We start from the raw sequence: 19,408 nt of genomic DNA on the forward strand, positions 1-19,408 counted from the left end.
ATATATTCATAGATCTAATTAGGCCCTTTTTCTTTGGTCGAAGACTATTTTGATCTATTTACACTAATATATAATGGCAAACGTTGTTTCTTGATTTGGGGTATATCCGTATTGGGCTATCAGTGACTGAGATTTAATCCCAATTTCTTTTCAGGTGCGGCCTGGCAAGGACAAGCGTGCTAAGGCGTGCAACTCGTAATCCGAGGGTCGCGGGTTCGCATTCCCGTTGCGCCAAACATGCTCGCCCTCCCAGCCGTGGGGGCGTATAATGTGACGGTCAATTCCACTATTCGTTGGTAAAAGAGTAGCCCAAGGGTTGGCGGTGGGTGGTGATGACTAGCTGCCTTCCCTCTAGTCTTACACTGCTAAATTAGGGACGGCTAGCACAGATAGCCCTCGAGTAGCTTTGTGCGAAATTCCAAAACAAACAAACAAACAAACAAACAAAAGCTTTGTGCGAAATTAAAAAACAAACAAACAATTCTTTTCAGGTAATCGTGTTTTTGTGTTTTTACAGTTGGTTGAAAATATTCTATCATAAGGAAAATAAAAAGATTTTATAACAATATATTATAATTTAAAACTTATTATATATTTTTACCTTTGATTTTAGTCGTCAGGTGACGAAAAACTAAATATAGCCAACATGGCGATGAGTAATGGCGGTGAGCATGTTCATCGATCTGGTCCTTTTAAACAACAAAATAAACCACATAAACATGGTAAACATCGCAGTAACAGAGCTCTGGAAACAGCTACTAAAGGTAATACGTGTATAATGTGTTTAAAAGAGTGATTTAAGGCAATGTATATGATTGTCAAGTGATATTACTACTACAACTAATACATTTACTATTACTAGTGAATTATTAAATTAGTAGACTAGGAGGCCCATACGTGTAATATTTGAAAAAGGAGGTGGTGATTTCTAATCTATATCAAAAGACAACATATGTTGTGAAGCACAATCAACATCCCAATTCTATGAGATCTGGAGGCATCCTCCCAGGCAAATTTGTAAAATAAAATGAGTGCTGCGAGATTAAATTTGGAACTTGAAGCAGTTTTACGTGGGATACACCGTAAATTTAAACAAAGGCATGGCGGTTCACATAAAATTCATGAACATCCAAAATTTTAAGTACCATAAGTAGTTGCTCTGTAAGTATAACTAGAAACCTATTTTTTTTAATTCTTTTCCCATGTGTGAATAGTATCATGTTGTATACTGTAGACGAAACTATAAGCCACTTCTGTTAGTATAGAAATCCACAAATATGAATGATTACTACTTGTGTATTATTTGAACTTTGATAAATAATTAAAATCAAGATTTTATATTTGCTTTAAAAATGCACTCTACATGTATGTTGGTTTGACATCCTCTGTGTCATGTCTTCATGAGTTATTTACAAGATGTAATATTTTATACTTTTCCACATATTGTGAATACATTGCATTGTTTGTTACTTAACACAGTTCTGAAATTGTTTTATTTTCTTGAACATTTTACATGTTCTGCAGTAATATTTATTGCTGAATCTGAAAATATCCATTTTTCTCCTTAACATACAGGTTTTTTACAAGACTTCGTGTATTCTTACATAAGCAAATCATTTTCATTGAAATTGAGTCACATTTTGTTATGTTTAAAATGTTGTCAAATGCTGGCTATAGATTTCTCTCAACTATTTGAGATGTGATAGACATATCAACCATTCTAGAACCCATGAAAAATACACCATTATTATGTAAATGGTTAATAGCCTTGTGACGTAATTCCTGCTTTATATATTTGTTTGTGTGCACTTTTTGATGTGTATTTTTTCTTTTTAGTAGTATTTATTCATCATTTAGTGACAAGAGGTTGTGTAAATGAATCAAACATATTCTATTATGTTTGTGATAAATAAACAAAGGCAAAACATTACAAATTCATCAGAAAAGCATATAATATATATTTTTGAATGAAACTTAGTGACCAAAACAAATCGTGGGCTCTTCACAAAGTTTGCATTGTTTTTGTTGAAGAGTTGAGAAGGTGGACTAAAGTTAAGAAAAAACCTTTGCTTTATGGAATTCCAGTGGTCTAATTTGAGTCCAGAAACTATGGAGATGACTGCTGTTTTTACTCATGTAACATGCAAGGCTATAACATTCAAAATAAAAAGGAAATTTGTTATATGAACCTTCAGACTTGTTGCTCATAGATTCAATGTAACTGTACATATTCCACCAGAGACTCTTGATACAGTTTCATCCTATTTTGAATCTGATGTCAGTAGAAATGCTGATAGGAATTGTTTTCAATCTGAAACATCTGGTAAACCACTGAACCACAACTTTTCACACAAGGTGAACTTAATGATACAGTGAGAGATTTTGGTCTTCTAAAGAATTCTTCAGAGAATTTGTAGTCCAGACTTTGGGCTAAGAACTTGCTTTCCCCAGGGATATCATTTTACTGGTACAGAAATCTTGAAAAATTGTTTATGCTATACATTTTGCAAGAAGGTTTACTGGTTTATTGCAAAAATAGTGCTAAATTAATATCAATGCTAGGAGCTATAGTCTATGAACCAAGTGAATAGTGATTGTTCATTGGTTTCTCCAAAAGAAGTCTAAATGGTCTTCTCCTTCACAATAGTAACATACACATCTGTTCCTATTGCCCATTTTGTTCATTTGAAGGAAACATGAAAATCTTCAACTTCTTAATGAGGTCATGAGGTCAAATACAAAGACCATGGTTGACCACTTTGTGGTGACTAAAAGTCCTTTGTATGTTGTTGGATCAACAATCTGGTTAAGTAAATGTTTTCATGTTTTTTGGCATGAATGGGACAACAAAGCAAGAAATCAACACTGGATAAAGAAGCAATGGCAATCAGAATCAACCTGATACCAGAATAAAAAAATATTGAACATGAAAGTTTTGTGGATACAAAGCATGCCCTATTACCTCCACTTCACATAAAACTAAGCTTAATGAAGCAGTATGTAAAGGCCTTTGACAAAGATGGTAACTATTTCAAGTATGAAGAACTAAGAAGGGATTTTTGTTGGGCCTTTGATTAGGAAATGGATGAACAGTTTGAAAGGACAGTGAGGAAAGTTGAAAATGAAGAATTGGATTGCTTTTAAAGATGTTAATGATAAATTTTCAGGAAGCAACAAGGATTCAAATTATGAAAATATTGTCAACAACATGCTTGATAAATTCATAGAACTAGGTTGTACTGTGAACTTGAATGTTCATTTCTTATATTCACATATTGACTATTTTCCTGAAAATATCAGTGCTGTCAGCAAAAAAAACAAGGATAGAAGTTTCATTAAGACATTAGGGAAGTGGAGGGGAGATATCAGGGAAGGTTGAACAACAGCATGATGGCTGATTACTGCTGGTCATTGAAACAAGATGCTTCAGACACAATACATAAAAGAAAGACCACATGTTTTAAAACTAAAAGATGCAGATTTAACAAAAAAAATCAAGTTGAAAGAGGATCCATATTCATTTGACATCTGTGGTCTTCCCTTTTCTTCAGTTTTTGTATTTTTGTTAACAAACAATAAAACAAAGTGCTCATTTTTGTAAATGAAATAATAATTTGACCTGAGTAAGAGTTTTAATTCTTCCCAATCTTTAAAAAATCTTAACAAAAAAAACAAATACAATTTTTGAAATTTGTGTAACTGAATTATGGAAAATCCATTTTTAAACTGAAACAATTTTAAAGAAGTTTAAGTTTGCAGGCTTATATAATTTTTTGGTCAAACTTTATAATATCAAATGGGAAATATAAAATACTATGTTTTGCAAACAACTCAAAGGGGATGTTAGAACAGTGTAATGCAGTGTGTGTTTTTAACCCTTAATACGTTGACTCCCAAGTCTATTTTGCTGATACTTTCCAGGATCCCACTAGTCCAGTGGTTTTTAACCTTGTTGGAGGTACTGAACCCCAGAAGTTTTGTACTTGCATTCACTGAACCCTTCGTAATTGGAAAAATAAAATGATGTTTTTCAAATTCAAAACATAAGTAGATATTTTATTAGTGGACAAAGTGAACCATGCATCAGTTGCACACAATATCACTGTGTTCAAAGAACAAAACCAACAAAACATGAATTTCACATAAAAACAAAAACATAAGTCACAGAATATTTACTGCAAATCAATGTGACTTTTGCTGTTGCCTTTCAGAGACAAGTTCAGAAATGCACGACAAGTGCTTATCTCATATCATTTTCGCAACAAAGTCTGTTCCTTTTCTTCGTTTTTATGTCTACCATCCTCGAAAAGTATTGCTCGCACAGATACGTTGTAACAAACAGTATGAGTATCTCAAGGGCTTTCTTAGCAATAAGAGGGTACACTACGATTTGATGACACCAAAACGTTGAGAGCGTTGTTGTTCTGAAAAGTTGCTATTGAACCTGGTTCTGCTGAAGTTCAATGATTTAGTCGAGGTATTTCTGTCCCAACACTAAACGTGAACGGCTGTCTCACCCATGCTGGATATGACTCTTTGGTGGGGAAGTATCCGTTGAGAGACTTTGCAAGCTCATATAGGTGCATGACAATTGCTTGCTTCAGTTCCCCGAGTACAGAAATGTCTCCGATTTCAGACACATCTTCGATCTTACTTACACAGTTGTCCAGCAGGGGAAAGTTTGCAAAGTTATCATTCTCTGTTTGTCATTTCCATAATGGTAGCTTTTTTTGAAAGCCTCCCTGCATCTGTTGATTGAGATGATTAAGAGCATTGAAGATATCAGCCATGTATGCCAAAATGAGAATGAACTCAGATTTTTTGAAGGAATTTGCATGACAGTGTTGGTGCTCTCGCAAAAACAGGGCTAATTCCACACACATGGCAAAAACACTATTCAGCACCTTTCCCTGGGATAACTACTGAATGTTAGAATGGTACAGAAGTACCTCGATTTCAGAGCCCATTTCATTACACAGCTTTTTGAAGATGTGGTGCTTCAGGGCACTATTTTACACAAAGTTCACACATTCCACCACAATTATTAATACTTCTGCCAGTTTTGAAGGCAAGGTTTTTGTTGCCAGTGCATGCCTGTGCAGAACACAGTGCGTTACAATGATGTGTGGTGCATCGGCTTTTGCCAATGCACCAAAACCAGAGTTTCGCCCCAGAATGACTGAAGCTACGTCCGAAGAAACTGCAGAAACCATATACCATGAAAGATCGTTGTCTCTGAAGAAATCATCCACAAGTTTCTTCACGTTGGCTGCCTTAGTTGTTGTTTTAAGAGGCTTACAAAATAAAAAATCTTTCATCTTGTCATTCTTCACATAGCGCACGAATACAACAAGATGGCTTAGATTGGAAACATCGGTAATCTCATCGAGTTGAAGGCTGAATTTTGCTGGTCTTGAAATCAAATCTGCAACTACTTGAGCCAAGATGTCATCGATTCTGCTGCTGATGGTGTCATTTGAAAGAGGAATTTGGGATAACCTATTTTCAGCAGCTCTTCCCAGCATGATATTTGCCATCTTCAATGCAGCTGGTTTTATGAGTGCTTCACCAATGGTGTCTGGTTTGCCCTGCTTTGTGATCAAGTACGCAACTTCGTACGATGCTGTGAGGATCAGTTTGTCGATGGGTATAAAGCCAAGAATAGGCAAAGTAGCCTTTTCATCGAACCTGGGTCTCTTTATCCTGAATTCAGCAAGTGTTGTGTCCTTGTATTTCCCATCTCCATGCAGCTTTAGGAAGTGTTCTCTTAGTTTTCCAATGTAAGACCAGAATTGCTGAACTTGGCATTGCAAATCATGCATTGAGGATGCTGAATTCCATCATGTTCCGTTATACACGTGAATCCATATTGTACGTATTCGTTCGACCACTTTCTGTTTTTGCTCAACATAATTTGTATAAAGGGATTGAAAGATTAGGAAAAAAATCACAAATGATGTACGATTACTACAGTCACAAGTTGACTATTAAGCGAGCGAAGTTCCCTGCAGCACAGATATTAAGGCCAAGTGATGTGACGTGATCAGCCACAGCCAGTGATGGCCAAGTGGAGCATGACACCACGAATCATACCAGTGGGTTAACGGAATGGACACACACACAGTGTGTATGTCTTGACCTCTGCTGAACCCCTGAAACTGACTCATTGAACCCCTGGGGTTTTAATTAAGAACCACTGCACTAGTAATTTTACAATTACTTTTTTTTAGGAAGAGTGTATATGTAGCCATTGCGTCGCAGCCACTAAGTGGCTCTTTGAAAAGAAAATAGAACACGACTCACAGGTGGGTCATGTGGGTCTGACTGGAAGACTGTGACGACCCATCTGTGGGTTGTGTGGGAACAAACATGTTAAACTGAGGCTATCATCAATTGATGCTGCTACCTACAACATTCCTGCTGTTTAAGGGCTGAAGTAGAAGCTGGTGCTGGCTTCAGTAGAGTTTTTAAAATTGTGTAAATATAAAACCTTTGTTTTAATTATTTATTAAATATTGGACTGTAGTAGTATTACCAATTAATTTATCCAGACAGGTAGCTGAAATTTTGGATAAAACCAAGAGCATTTATTTAAATTTACTATTTTTAAATCATATTTAAATTTTTATGAAATTTTTGACCAAATTCTAGCAAATTGCAAAATTTGTCCTGATCATTTTAGAATCAGAGTATATATATAATGTGCTTGCTAATTTTTTATTAGACCAGCTCCAAACTTGAAGCTTATGATATATAAATGGTTAATGGGACTTATGAGTGAAATTGAAAGTAAATGTTATAGTGTGTGTGCTATACTTGATGATGAAGCCTTCTACCAAATAATCAACACTTGCTAAGTTACTACTAAACTTAGAATGTGCTCAGATTTCATATGTTGTGCAACTTTATAATGATAATTAATTCACTAATTAAGATGTAAGACCTTGTGTGTAATTGAGGTATATATGTAGAGTAAGAGGCCTAATACAGAACTTGCATGAATTCACAATTTGTTTCTATTGAGAAAATTGCAGTTTTAGACTGTTTTGAAAATGGTATCAGTACATACATTGAGATTTTTAACATTTATTTTGAACAACTTCAAGGTTTTCAAAAGGATGTAAAAATAATTAATGCTAATTTGATAAATACATATTGCTGTCATTCAAACTTGACAGGAAGCTGTCTCTTAACTTGGCAGCAAGCAGATGCTTTCTTTATGACTTGTTTAGTTGTTAAACAATAGTAAAGGCCATAGAAATAGAAAGGTAAGGTGTTGGTAAAGTGGAGAATCATTGATGCTTGTTTTTTTCTACAAGAGTGCATGTCAGTGCAAGACTTTATGGTGCTTGGCATTTCAACTGAGGTTACCCTGTACTTGTTTTACCAGTACATATTAAAATTTATTGATCTTGAGAATTTCTGTCTGGTATTCTACATCTAAATCAAAGTGTCAAAATGACTTTCACATGTAAGAACCTAGTACAAGCCCTTATTAAAACATTTTTTTAATTGACTGTGTGAGATATAAAACACATATTGTCAAGGTGTCTTCATATTATGCATTTGTCCAAATATTGCACTGAGTTTTTTATTTTGATATTTGTACATGCATTGTACTTTAACAGGTCACATAAAATTTTCTGTTTGACAATATATTTGTAACATACAATTAAAAGTACCCATCCCAAGTGATGGGAAAAATGTAAGTGAATCAATCAATTTAAATTATTTCATGGACTTTAAAAAGTTAATTGTGTTGCACTCTTGTTTCACTTGGAGCCAGAACTCTGAGCTACTTGTACTGTCCACTAGGAAAAGTAATTGTTGAGCATTTCAGTTATGATAAGAGCTACTCAACAATAACATGTAGTAAAACTACCTTTTTATTATTTAAGTTACATCACATTTTGAAATATGACCAGTTTAATGTAGAATATCTTGCTTACAAAATAGAATTTGGCATTAATATTATTCTCGTCTGTTCTTCCATCATTTTAAAATTGAATGTTGAGCTTTGCCTGCATGTGCTTTCAAATGCAGTGTGGGAAGCAATCTCTGTAAATTGGAAATAGATAAACCCTTGGGAATAGACATTTAAATTTGTAGTTTTCAAAGTGAGTGCAAAAATGATATATGTAAAATATTGAAAGTTTGAAATTTATTGGAAACAATATTAATCTTGATATTATGTGCTGAACTGCTGATTTTGTGAAATATAAAAATGTAAGTTTAGTTTTAAAATTAGCCTGAAATATCAAATGTTAGATTTTATAAAATTTAATGAAGGTGTGCTAAATTGTATGATTATTGAAATCACATTTCCTGTTTGATACTGTTTAACTGATTTCAGGCAAATTTTTTGTCTGTGAGATTACTCAAAACTGGCTGGACTGGTTGTGGTTTTTAGTAGAGCTGTTGAGTTTTCACTTGCTAAATATTTGTATTTTTGGTCATTTGTATAGTTTTCAATGAATAGACAAATAATGTAGTGGTAACTCCACACTTTAGGTAGTTCTATACTATTAATAGGTTTCTGACAGGTTGATGTCAGTAACAAAAAGATCAAAACATGTTGCCTGTAATGTTTATTATACAGTTTGGGTACTCTTATTTTCATTTTTGCAGAATATGTCTACGTGTGTAGTTTTACATGAAACCATATAAATGCACAATGTGAAATGAACAAACCTTAACCTTTTCCTATGTTCATTGTATCAAAAGGATGCTGTACAGTTAGTATTTGTATTTTTTTTTAATTATCAAATTTTTAGTCTGATAATGTAAGTAAATAAGCTGTATAGTGATTTCTTTTTGTGACTCTATTAACTGGCAGTATAATAACTGAGGGTTAAGAGAATATGTACTGTATTTACCAGTCACATTATTCTGTACTTGATGCAAGATTGTAATTAATCATTTATGTGGCTCTAGAACATTGTTTTATTTTGAGTCATAGACATGCACTTTAGTGAAGCTTAAAAGAGTTTTTATATGTATAATGATAAGTTCTGCAATTAATAACTGTTTAAAAATTTATAAATTTTTAGTTGTGTAATGCATTTAAACATGTATAATCATAAAAGGTATTATAAAGGGTAAACATTTTAAGTTTTATTAAATTTGTATAGAGTTGGCATATAACATAAGTATTATTCATATGCAATGAAGTGAATGTAAATTTATTGTGACAATTGAATTATTATTTTATTGTAACTTTTTTTTTATTAGGACGTGTACCTGTAAAAATTGCTGTGAAAAAGGGAAAACATGAACTTAAATGCCAGGAAAGGAGAAATCAGGTAATTCAGGTTTACTTAATATTTTATACGCTGTATAATGCACTAATGTCTGAAAGTATTTTTTCTAGGAGTTTTTCATAAGATATTTTTGATGTGATATTTAAATGTGTTTATTATAATATTGTGCATAATGTCATTTACATGTTTGAAGAATGCTTCATGGAAACAGTACTTTTCATATTGTTTTGAAAATAAAAAGTATATTAAATTAAGAGGGACATATTCAGTGTTTAGTAAATGTCACACTGAACAAGAATGTTTAATATTTTTCATATAAAACTCATTATCCAATCATAAATATTAAAGAAAGAATAATAAAATAATGTCTTACATTTAAAATGTTACTCAAAATGTTTGAAATTATTTAAGTTGCATAAAAATTATTTGTATATTTGAGTTCATTTGCTTTAGTAACAAAAAGCCTGGAACTTTTGTATGTTTGGTTAAGTGTATGTTGCTTTTTTTTGTTATTTTCAGTAAACACATTTATTTTGTTAATTCTATAGAGTAATCAATTTTATGATTTTGTTGATGTTTCCTCACAATACACTTATATTCCATATGAAATATATTTAATTAATTTTTGTATTTTTAATATCATTTAAATGCTTTTCATGTTGATTAATAAAGCAAATAGTAAACATGGTGGGATAGATGTAATATCCCTTGTGTCTTGAGATAAAATTATTCATATAGTAAGTTGTTTTTTGTATATTTTTTACTTTGAAAATAAAAAATGTCACATTAATCTTTCATTGTGTGAATTCCCATTGTCTTTAATACTTTTCAAATTCAGTTTTATTTTGTATTTAGACAAGGTAAATAAACAATTGGGAACTCAAAAACCTGTAAATGGGAATCATAGAAAAAGGAAGGAAACAAGGTTGTAAGATACTGCAGACATTATTTATTCACAATATAAATCCCTATTTTGGCTCTATGCTGTTACCTAGAATTACATTTGATGGAGTCCAAATATGGATTTATAGTTAAAGGAAACAATGTCTATAGTAGCTCCAACCTTGTACTTTTTAAGATCCATATTTGTAGGTTTTTAAATTCAGTTTTTTTATTTATCGTGTTTGTTGGCTTTTTCATGCTCAACTATCAACAAAGGTTTACTTAATGCCTCAGCTAATTTTATATGTTGTAATGATGTATAAGGTTAGTTACCTTTGATAATAAACATAGCTAATATTGTTCATGATGATTTACTGTAACTATTGACTATTTGATCACATTAATTTGAGAAGTAAAATGTTAAGCTTCAGATGGGATTTGTTTGAGAATATAGTAAGAATATTTAGTTAACATGTAACTTAATTCTTTCTATATGTAATTCCTAGCAATGGGTAAATACATGCATAGACTAATACACCCCCCTACATTCATATAAAATTTCATCAGTAGAAAAGCAACCTTTTCAAATAAGATATACTTCTGAAATATTGGTTTAAATAAACCTTTGTGTCATTTAAAGTGGTTATACTACAAATATATATAACAAAATTTAATATTATCTGTATTAACCTTTTGTTTTTTTGGTTTTAATCCTTCATTCATGATATAGTGGTTGGCTCTCTAAAAACACCAATTGCATAGTGTTCAAAGCATTGAGTATTCTACATGTTACAGTCATCTAATGCTCATCTATTATTGGCTGGTTCACCCTGTACTTAAATCAGATATTTGTAAGAAAGATAACTTAAAGAGAGTAATGATTACATTATTGACACTAGGATTATGGTATTTTGTAGCTTGTGTAAAATATAGAAGAAATAAATCACCTTTTCAATACTTTTATAATCTTCAAAATATCTTATTTAGTATTCTACAAAAAGTTTGGGTACAATAACCAAGCAGATTTTGTTGTTGTAAGTTTTGAAGAGAATAATAATTACAAATGGGCTGTTTAGAGCAGATTTTCATTTTCTGGTAAGTCTAACCTGTGTGTTTTTTTGTGTGCATTTTTATGTGTACAGCTTTAGCAGTCAGTAGCAAAGGTGTTAAAGTGTTGTGTGAACTGAATCATTACTGTTTAAGGTGTTTTTTTTGCCTGAATGTTCTATAAAGCTTTTGAACAATTCCTTTAATTCCAATTATGAATTGCTATTGTGATTTGCAATAGGAATGAAATAGTATGTGTAACAGCACTCTGAACTGATGATGTAAAATGACATTTTCGTAGTATGTGCATCATTGTAAGCCTACGGTGCAAAATTATGTATTTAATAGTGTATTTATGTGCAGCATTACAAATCAGTGACATAAAGTGACACACCCAATACTAATATATATATGCGTGTGCAACTGTGTGAATTTATGATGTTAAGGAACTTTTGACAGTATGTGCATCACTGTGAATCTGTGACAAGCTGATATCTGGTAGACTTAACAGAACTGTTAAATTGTTGTATTTGAACTCGCACTATTAATACAATGTAATTAAAAATTTTCAAAATCTCAATTATGCACTTCACAGCATGTCACCAATCCACCTGTCATAATATAATTTTTTTTTATAGTCACGTTAAATTTTCTATGATGTACTGTCTGAAGCATTTATTTTTGCCACACGTTCAGGAGTTTTATAAATTGAGGGCTTATTTTTGCAATTTTGCTGTTGCATGCAGAGCATTATTGTAACTGGCATGTCAGTTGTAATGGTTCAGCGTATTTGTATCATTGCATACTGATATTTGCATTTGCTTTTGATGTTGATTTTTTTTTTGACATGTAAAGTTGCTTTCTGAGATTTTTGAGGTGGATTTGTTTGCTACAGTGATGAGACCTCTACTAGTTTCATTTCTTTACCTCTCAGGTATGTTGAATATATTCAGTATTGAACCAATTTCCATTACTTCTGAATGTCCAAAGTTTTGGGGATCACGTTAAATTATTTGTTCATCCATGTATATTTGTTATGTGAAATGATTTTAGTACATTTGGGATTGTGGATATTTTTCAAAAGTAATTCTGTATTCATACATTTCATATCCTCCTTCTTTTATTCCTTCAGTTTTTGATCATCAATTTTGTTTTTCAGGGAGGGAGGGCTTCATGTAAATTTTTATTTTGACCCATTGTATGATTTGTCTTGTTCTGGATGTTATTTTTCTGCATCGATGAATTATTTTAATTTTCTTGATTATTAAATTGTGGTCATTTATCTATTTTGGGGTATTTATTACATATGGATCTTACTGTTACCAAATTTTTCACATAAATAACCAGCCCTCTGGTTGAGTCTTCACCTGAGGAAAAAAGTGTTTTAAGAAACTTTTAGGCACATCTTATCCACACTTGTATGCTCTGCAAGCTAGTGACACTCAAATTCAAGAAGAATAGGAAAATTAAAGAACATTTTTACATTACAGTAACAAAATGAAACCTCAATTAAACAGAAATAAGAGGTAACCTATAGCTGCTATTGATTGAATCTCCAGGAAGTCTTTACATCAATCAGAAACAGGGATAAATCATTCAGTCAGAACATGCCCTTCACAGTCCATCAGAATCTACAAGGACTGACAACACATTAGACATACTGAGTGAAGATGAAAGGTGGAAATCTATACTTGTTTCTACAACAGTTGCTGTCCATTCAGTTAAATTCACAGCACTTGCTGTTGATTTTATATCTTCTTATGAACTCATCCAGATCATTATAAATTGCTATAAAAATTTCTGCCATACAACATCTAGAAGGTACACGGCTGAATTCAAACTGCAAGTTTCTGACAGCCTGGTTGTGTATTTGAAGTTGAGGAAAATGTATGAGAATGGCAGAAACAACAGCTAAAATGGAAAGAAATACCAATAGCTAAACAGCCATAAAGGATGGATGTGTGAAGTGGCTGACATTGGCAGAAGATTTTAGAACTAAAACATTAAATTTTAAATAAAATGCTGTAAATAAGTTAAAAATTTTCCATTACAGTTCAGATCATTGATTTCACTCTATACACATCAATATCAGGAAAATAAAGCATACTATTATTAGAATAACATAGTTGATAAAATGACCTTTCTAGAAAGTTGACGATAAACATATACCATTGACAAGTATATCAGAGCAGAAAAATGATTTCAGAATCGTGGAGAATGGGAAGAAATTGGTGTTGTGGACATGATAAATTTACTGGTACCTCCAAAAATAAAGAAGGTGGAAGTATTTTATTTTCTGGCCTACCAGTATCTGTAGTTTGTATATGTAATTGGGAATAAATAAAATATAAAATGAAGAATTCAGAGTGTAGAGAGTGATATGACACATGGAAGTGAAGAATAAGGATATTTTGTAAATTTAATTTTTTTAAAAAATTAAATTAAAACCTTGGATATTATAGAAAATTTAATTATAAATTACATTTTAATGCAAATTTTATTGATATACATTGCTAATAAAGTAGTTAAATTAAAATATGAATGTGACTTTAAAAAAACAAACAAACAAAAAACATGCTCACTTTGACCAGTTTACATCCCTGTATGGAGTATTAGTGAAGTGGTTTGTACAGCTGATCCACATTTGCATTTATCATTATGCTCACAACCATCTTAAGTGTGAATTTCATTGTACATATCATATTCATCATTTGACTGTGTGTTTGGCATCCTTGTCTCTGTGTCCTTACATCATACAGGATGTCATAGGAATGAATTTGCATTTTTTTTTACTTTTACATTCATCATATCACTATATTTAATGTGAGGATACCATTTTCTGTTTGTGGTTATTTATTTGTGTTCATTGTTATCCATCTCTTATTATATATTATACCCAACACCCATTATTAACTATTTCTTCAGTGTCTGTGATTATGAATGTGAAAGCAAGTAATAGGAAACAAGATAGATAGTCCGGATGCCCCCGGACCCCCCTAGTCAGACGCGGCTATGCCGCACTGTGGCGCCTCTGGCACCAGGCTATATACCTTTTCCTCTTTTTTTCATAAATGTCATTGACATGCTTGATCTATAAAAATCTCTGTTCACAAGTTTAGAGATTTTGATGTTGAAAAATTATTTTATTATATATATAAAACAAATTATGATATTTTATTTTGTTAGAGACTGAGTAGATTCATTCACTCAAGACCTTTGCATTGCACATACTTTTGCATTTGTCTTAGAACAAAATTCCATCTTCTGCAGTTAAGCTCCATGAGAGGTTACTACCCTTTGGGAGTGAATAGATGGTGCCATTAGTTGGTTGATGATGATGGCTTGTTAGGTACATATCTAACTGCAAAATGCATATTATAAATATTAGAAAAGATACTACCATTATCACTAGATGCCTCAGCTCCAACCAAGATGGGGATCATCCATGGTTTATTCTTAACTTACATATGTTTTGATTCTCTCATTTCATTGACTTCACTTTGTAGAGCTCATTCATGGAAGTTGCTTTGGTCTTTATTTGGATCTCCTTGTGAACACCCACTAATTTGGTCAGTTGTTTAACTGACTGGTTATTTCCAGTATAGATGATGAGGGAAAATTGTGTCTCAAGTACGTGCTTTCATAATACATAATACGCTTGAGAATTTTTCAATACAGGAAGAAGACATAGTATTCCTTTTATCAATGTTTGCTATTACTTATGTCCTGTTGTTAGTTTCACAGGCTAAATATGTTATTGCAACTCACAAAACTGATCCGTTTGTCTGAATTAAAAGGTGTCATGGGAAAATAAGTGTCCTGCTGAGAAGAATGTGTCCTTTAGGTCCAGTTCTTATCAAAGGCTTGTTTGTTCAAAGCTTTGCCCTTGAATCTATTACTGCAAATGATTTTCCAATTCTGGATTCTGGTCAGACTTTGTTTCATTATACATTTCTTGGTATCAAATTATTATATTCCTACTCTGTAGTTTTTAGTTTTATTTTATCAGTTTGTTTTCATCTTCATTAATTCCCACCATCTTTACAATGTGGATATTATAACTTGTTATTTCAGAGCTAAGTCTGCCTGATATTAATTTTATATTTTTACAGTTAAAATTAATTTTAAACAGGTAAATACTTCTGAAATACCTTCCATCCTTCCTCCCCACAACCACATTTTCATCACAGTTGAAATTTTATATGATATCTAATTTTGTGGTGGATAAACAGAGTTTATATAAGATCCCCTGATACTTGCACAATAAGTCATATCAAGGGTGGGTTGATGAAGAATTATAGATTATGCATGCTCTATAGTGCATAAAAAACATTGAGAAGTTTTTAGTAGTATATCTTATTGACAGTGTGAGTTCAAACTCATCAAAGAAAGGCTTTCAGTAATTCAGAGGCAAAAATTTGTCTGAATTTCATTTTATTTCTGGAAATGCTAAATATATACTATATGTATGTGTAACTTTGACACAAAGTGAAATTTCATAGATTTGTCATTTGTTGTACTTTTAAATAAGCATATCAGTACAACATTAATTTTAACTTTTAACAAGTTTCTTTAGAAGTAGTGGTTATAATACCATGGTAATAATAATTAAATAATAATTTATTTCTGATCAAGTTAAAAATGTTGCATATTTCTGTGTATGTAATCGGATTTATAAGATAATTTTCTGTAAAGTTTGAAAACGATTAGGTTGTGGTCTTAACTATTTTTTAAAATTTTTCTATAAATTATCATATTTACGGTAAAAAAGAGAATGCTTACAGATTCATTACCACATCTAATATATGAAAGTATGAACATGCATCTACATTTAAAATATTTTACATCTTTAAATTCATTACTGACCAATACCTGTGTAATGGTTAAGATTGAAATCTTTTTATTGTGTTATCAACATTTACTTCTGCTATGGAAGTTGTAAAATTTTTCCACATTTGTTTTCATTGAAAAAATGGAAATTTATCCCATTGACTAAATATATGTTACCATAACATTTTCAAAAGAAAAGCAGTTTGTGCTATTTAATGTGTATGTGCATTTGTGCATTCATATACATAAAAGGAAGGAACAAGTTATTATGTAGAATCTTGTAAATTATTTTTAAAGGAAGAATGTGTACATTAATATCTAGTTTTAGTGCTATTTTACAATGTAACTGTTTGTATTATGTTTGTGTAGAAGGTTGAAAGTTTCAATTGGAAAGTAAGATAGCCTGCCTGAATTCAATTATTTAAGCATGTATTTTAATCAATTTAAATGTATAAATATTTTAACTATTTTGTTATTTAGGATTATACAAACTTTGATTACTTTTGTTACTGAAACAAATTAAATACACAAATCAAGTGTAATTACTTTTTTAAAACATTTTTCTGCTTGTACTGAATATTTCTTTGCATTGCATTCAGGCTATTCAGTTGCGAAAGAAAAAACGAGAGGAGTGTTTAGCTAAAAAAAGATCGTTAGGAGGGACTGGAAATTCTCCATTTCTTGTGGTTTGTTTTTTATTTATATGATTCTTTCAGTATCTTTAAGCCCAGAAGAAATTATTTAATCTTTAGCAAATACATTCAAATAAGGATTTAAAGAGAAAATCAGATGATGTCATATTGTTAGAATTTGCATAAAATGAAATTTTTCTAATTAACACTCATAGAAATAATTATAAAAAATTTGTAAAAAATTGTAAATAATGTTATCACAAATTAAAATGTTGGACAGTTATTTCAATTTCAACTTTTTAAAATGATTGGGGTGATTTAAAAAGCATTTAATAAAAATATTGATTAAATGATAAGATTATTGTTGTTGAATTTAAAAATCTACAAACATTATTCTTTACTATTTTGGTATCTTTTTATGGTTTTGATTCCTAGCATTTATATCTATAGTGCCTTACATAGCTCATGTGTATGTCTTGTATTTAAACCAAGTGGACTTCCTTGACTAAAGTGTAATACAACTTATTGTTTTATTCTATATGTAGTATAGTAAATATATGGGTTCATTGGACTAAGGATTTTTCTCACAGTAACCATCTGTGACTTTTTGGTGATATATTTAGTGATAAATGAAAACACACACTTCATTTTTTAAGATATATATTTTCAAAAACATTAAACATGAGTAAATTTTTGTTTATTCTATGATGATCATAGTTTTCTCTCAAACACTATACAGTTTTCTTCTTCTCAAAAGCCCACTTGGGTCTATTCAATTGCTTTAGAATTCAGTTGATAAGCTGCACTATTTTCTTTTATATTTATTAGTTGTATCTTAATCACTGTAGGTTTCTCTTCTTTTTGTCAAAAGTCCACTTAAGCCAATTCAATTGCTTTAGAATTCATTTGACAAAACTATTTTTGTCATTATTTTTATCTCTATAGCATTTGTGTATAGTTCACTTGTCATTGATTGCTGCAGTTGTATCCTGAACTTCTAATAATTGTCTGTCATTTGTCAAAGACTATTTAGGTGGGCTCTATTACTTTAGAATAAACACTGTTTGATGAGACAACTTATTCTCCTTAACTGTTTGGAAGTTGTTAATTTCACTCTAGTATATAACTACTAGGCCTTTCACTTTTATGATGGTTAACTTTACATTTAGCTTTTCTCTGACTAATCTTTTTTACATGACTTTACTATTTCTCTTTTTTTACATCTGTATGATCACTGTTATTTATATATCTATCACTTAGGTCTTTTAGAAATTTCTACAGCCTCCATATCAGTAGATTGTACACAGTGTTTGCTAGCCTTGGCATCAATTAATTACAAACACAAAATAAGTTAATCAATAATATTACTTATACAAAACAGTCTTTTATATCTGAAAAATATTGTTTGTGCTACATGTAGTATGCAAATACTACACATTATCCTTCTGTAGTATATATTTCATGTCACTCATAAAATGTTTCAGTTTTTCCAAAGTTTTCATTTAGAATGTACTAAATCAGCCCTAGACATTACCTTTAGTTGCAGAACTCAGTTAAGATGACTGTCTATGATTTCACAAAATAGTTGTATGTTAACTTCTTTATGCTGTGTACTTTGCTGATGCGTCATGGAGCAGAGGTGCCTCTGTAATCTTGTGATACAATTTTGTGATCGGTTGGTTGAAGAGAGTTAGTGAACTATGAGAGCAGTTTTTGTAATTTCATTGAGATTTGTTTCTGTTTTGAGAGCCATGTGAATTTTTATTTACTGTTCACCCTGTTTACCACTAACTCTTAGTTAATTACTCCTAATTAATCTTCAGCTCATTTCCAAGGATACTTTACTCTTTTTTTCATTAAATGCAGTTTTTACTTGCCTTCCAGTTAAATAGTTAAATACAGCTGTTCATTTATTTAATTTTGATAAGTTTTTTGAATTTTTCAATGACACTGGTTCTCTTACTAGATGACCAGCCCTCATTAAGATTTTATTTATTTTTTTTGTAAAGAATGTTCTTTTAATTTCAAGATCACATTGGGTCATCTTTTTCACCCTCTCTGTCATAAATCTCTACATCTATCCCTCCAAGTAGTATGTCCACAAAATTCTGTTACAGATGTCAGGTAATTTTATGGTTAAAATATAGTTGGTTAGTGCCTTAATTGGAACAGTTTGATATTTGTTGTTGGTTAGCTATAATGAAAATTCCTTTTGTATTCTTTTTAAGTCCATTGCTTAGCCATGCTGTTTTTCTAGCAAACATTGTTTTTAATATATTCTCATAGTGTTTCTAGGTAACTGGTAGATTTCTCAAGGCCAAAGTACACATTGAATTTATTTATAAGATACCTGTACATGCAAGAATATATAAGGTCAGGAGTTGTGACCATCTTAGGCTGCTATTATGTTCTTTATTGCACATTTCCTTTTATGCTTGTGTAGCTGTTTTCACTTTTGATAGGTGATTGTTTTAAGTTGATATTCTCATCTAGTGGAAAATATGGAGATGCCTTTTCATTGTCATCTCCACTAAATAAGTATGCATATTTTAGTTCACTTGTTCCTATATTATGAAAATTTATTTAATAACCAGCTTCAACTATAATTTGAAATTTACTGTACCTTTAGAAATATTTTAATGCTGGAAAATAAAAAGCTATATATTGTGTTAAATCAGCATCAAAATGCAGAGATAGATTGACCATATATATAAAGTGGAGGAAACTAATTTCTTAAACTTGTTTACTATAATACAT

General features: G+C 31.3%; 1 protein-coding gene across 1 annotated transcript in view; it reads left to right on the forward strand.

The window, feature by feature from the left end:
• The first annotated feature begins 613 nt into the window (after window positions 1-613).
• Tsr1 (Tsr1 ribosome assembly factor) overlaps window positions 614-19,408 on the forward strand; it is a 55,527-nt gene continuing 36,732 nt past the window's right edge. The window contains exons 1-3 of the mRNA XM_076475433.1: window positions 614-764; window positions 9,232-9,302; window positions 16,619-16,705. Coding sequence (XP_076331548.1) covers window positions 647-764; window positions 9,232-9,302; window positions 16,619-16,705 — 276 coding nt within the window. The 5' untranslated portion in view covers window positions 614-646. The remainder of the gene's footprint in view (window positions 765-9,231; window positions 9,303-16,618; window positions 16,706-19,408) is intronic.

The sequence above is a fragment of the Tachypleus tridentatus genome, chromosome 13 (genome assembly GCF_004210375.1).
Source record: "Tachypleus tridentatus isolate NWPU-2018 chromosome 13, ASM421037v1, whole genome shotgun sequence".
NCBI lineage: Eukaryota > Metazoa > Arthropoda > Merostomata > Xiphosura > Limulidae > Tachypleus > Tachypleus tridentatus.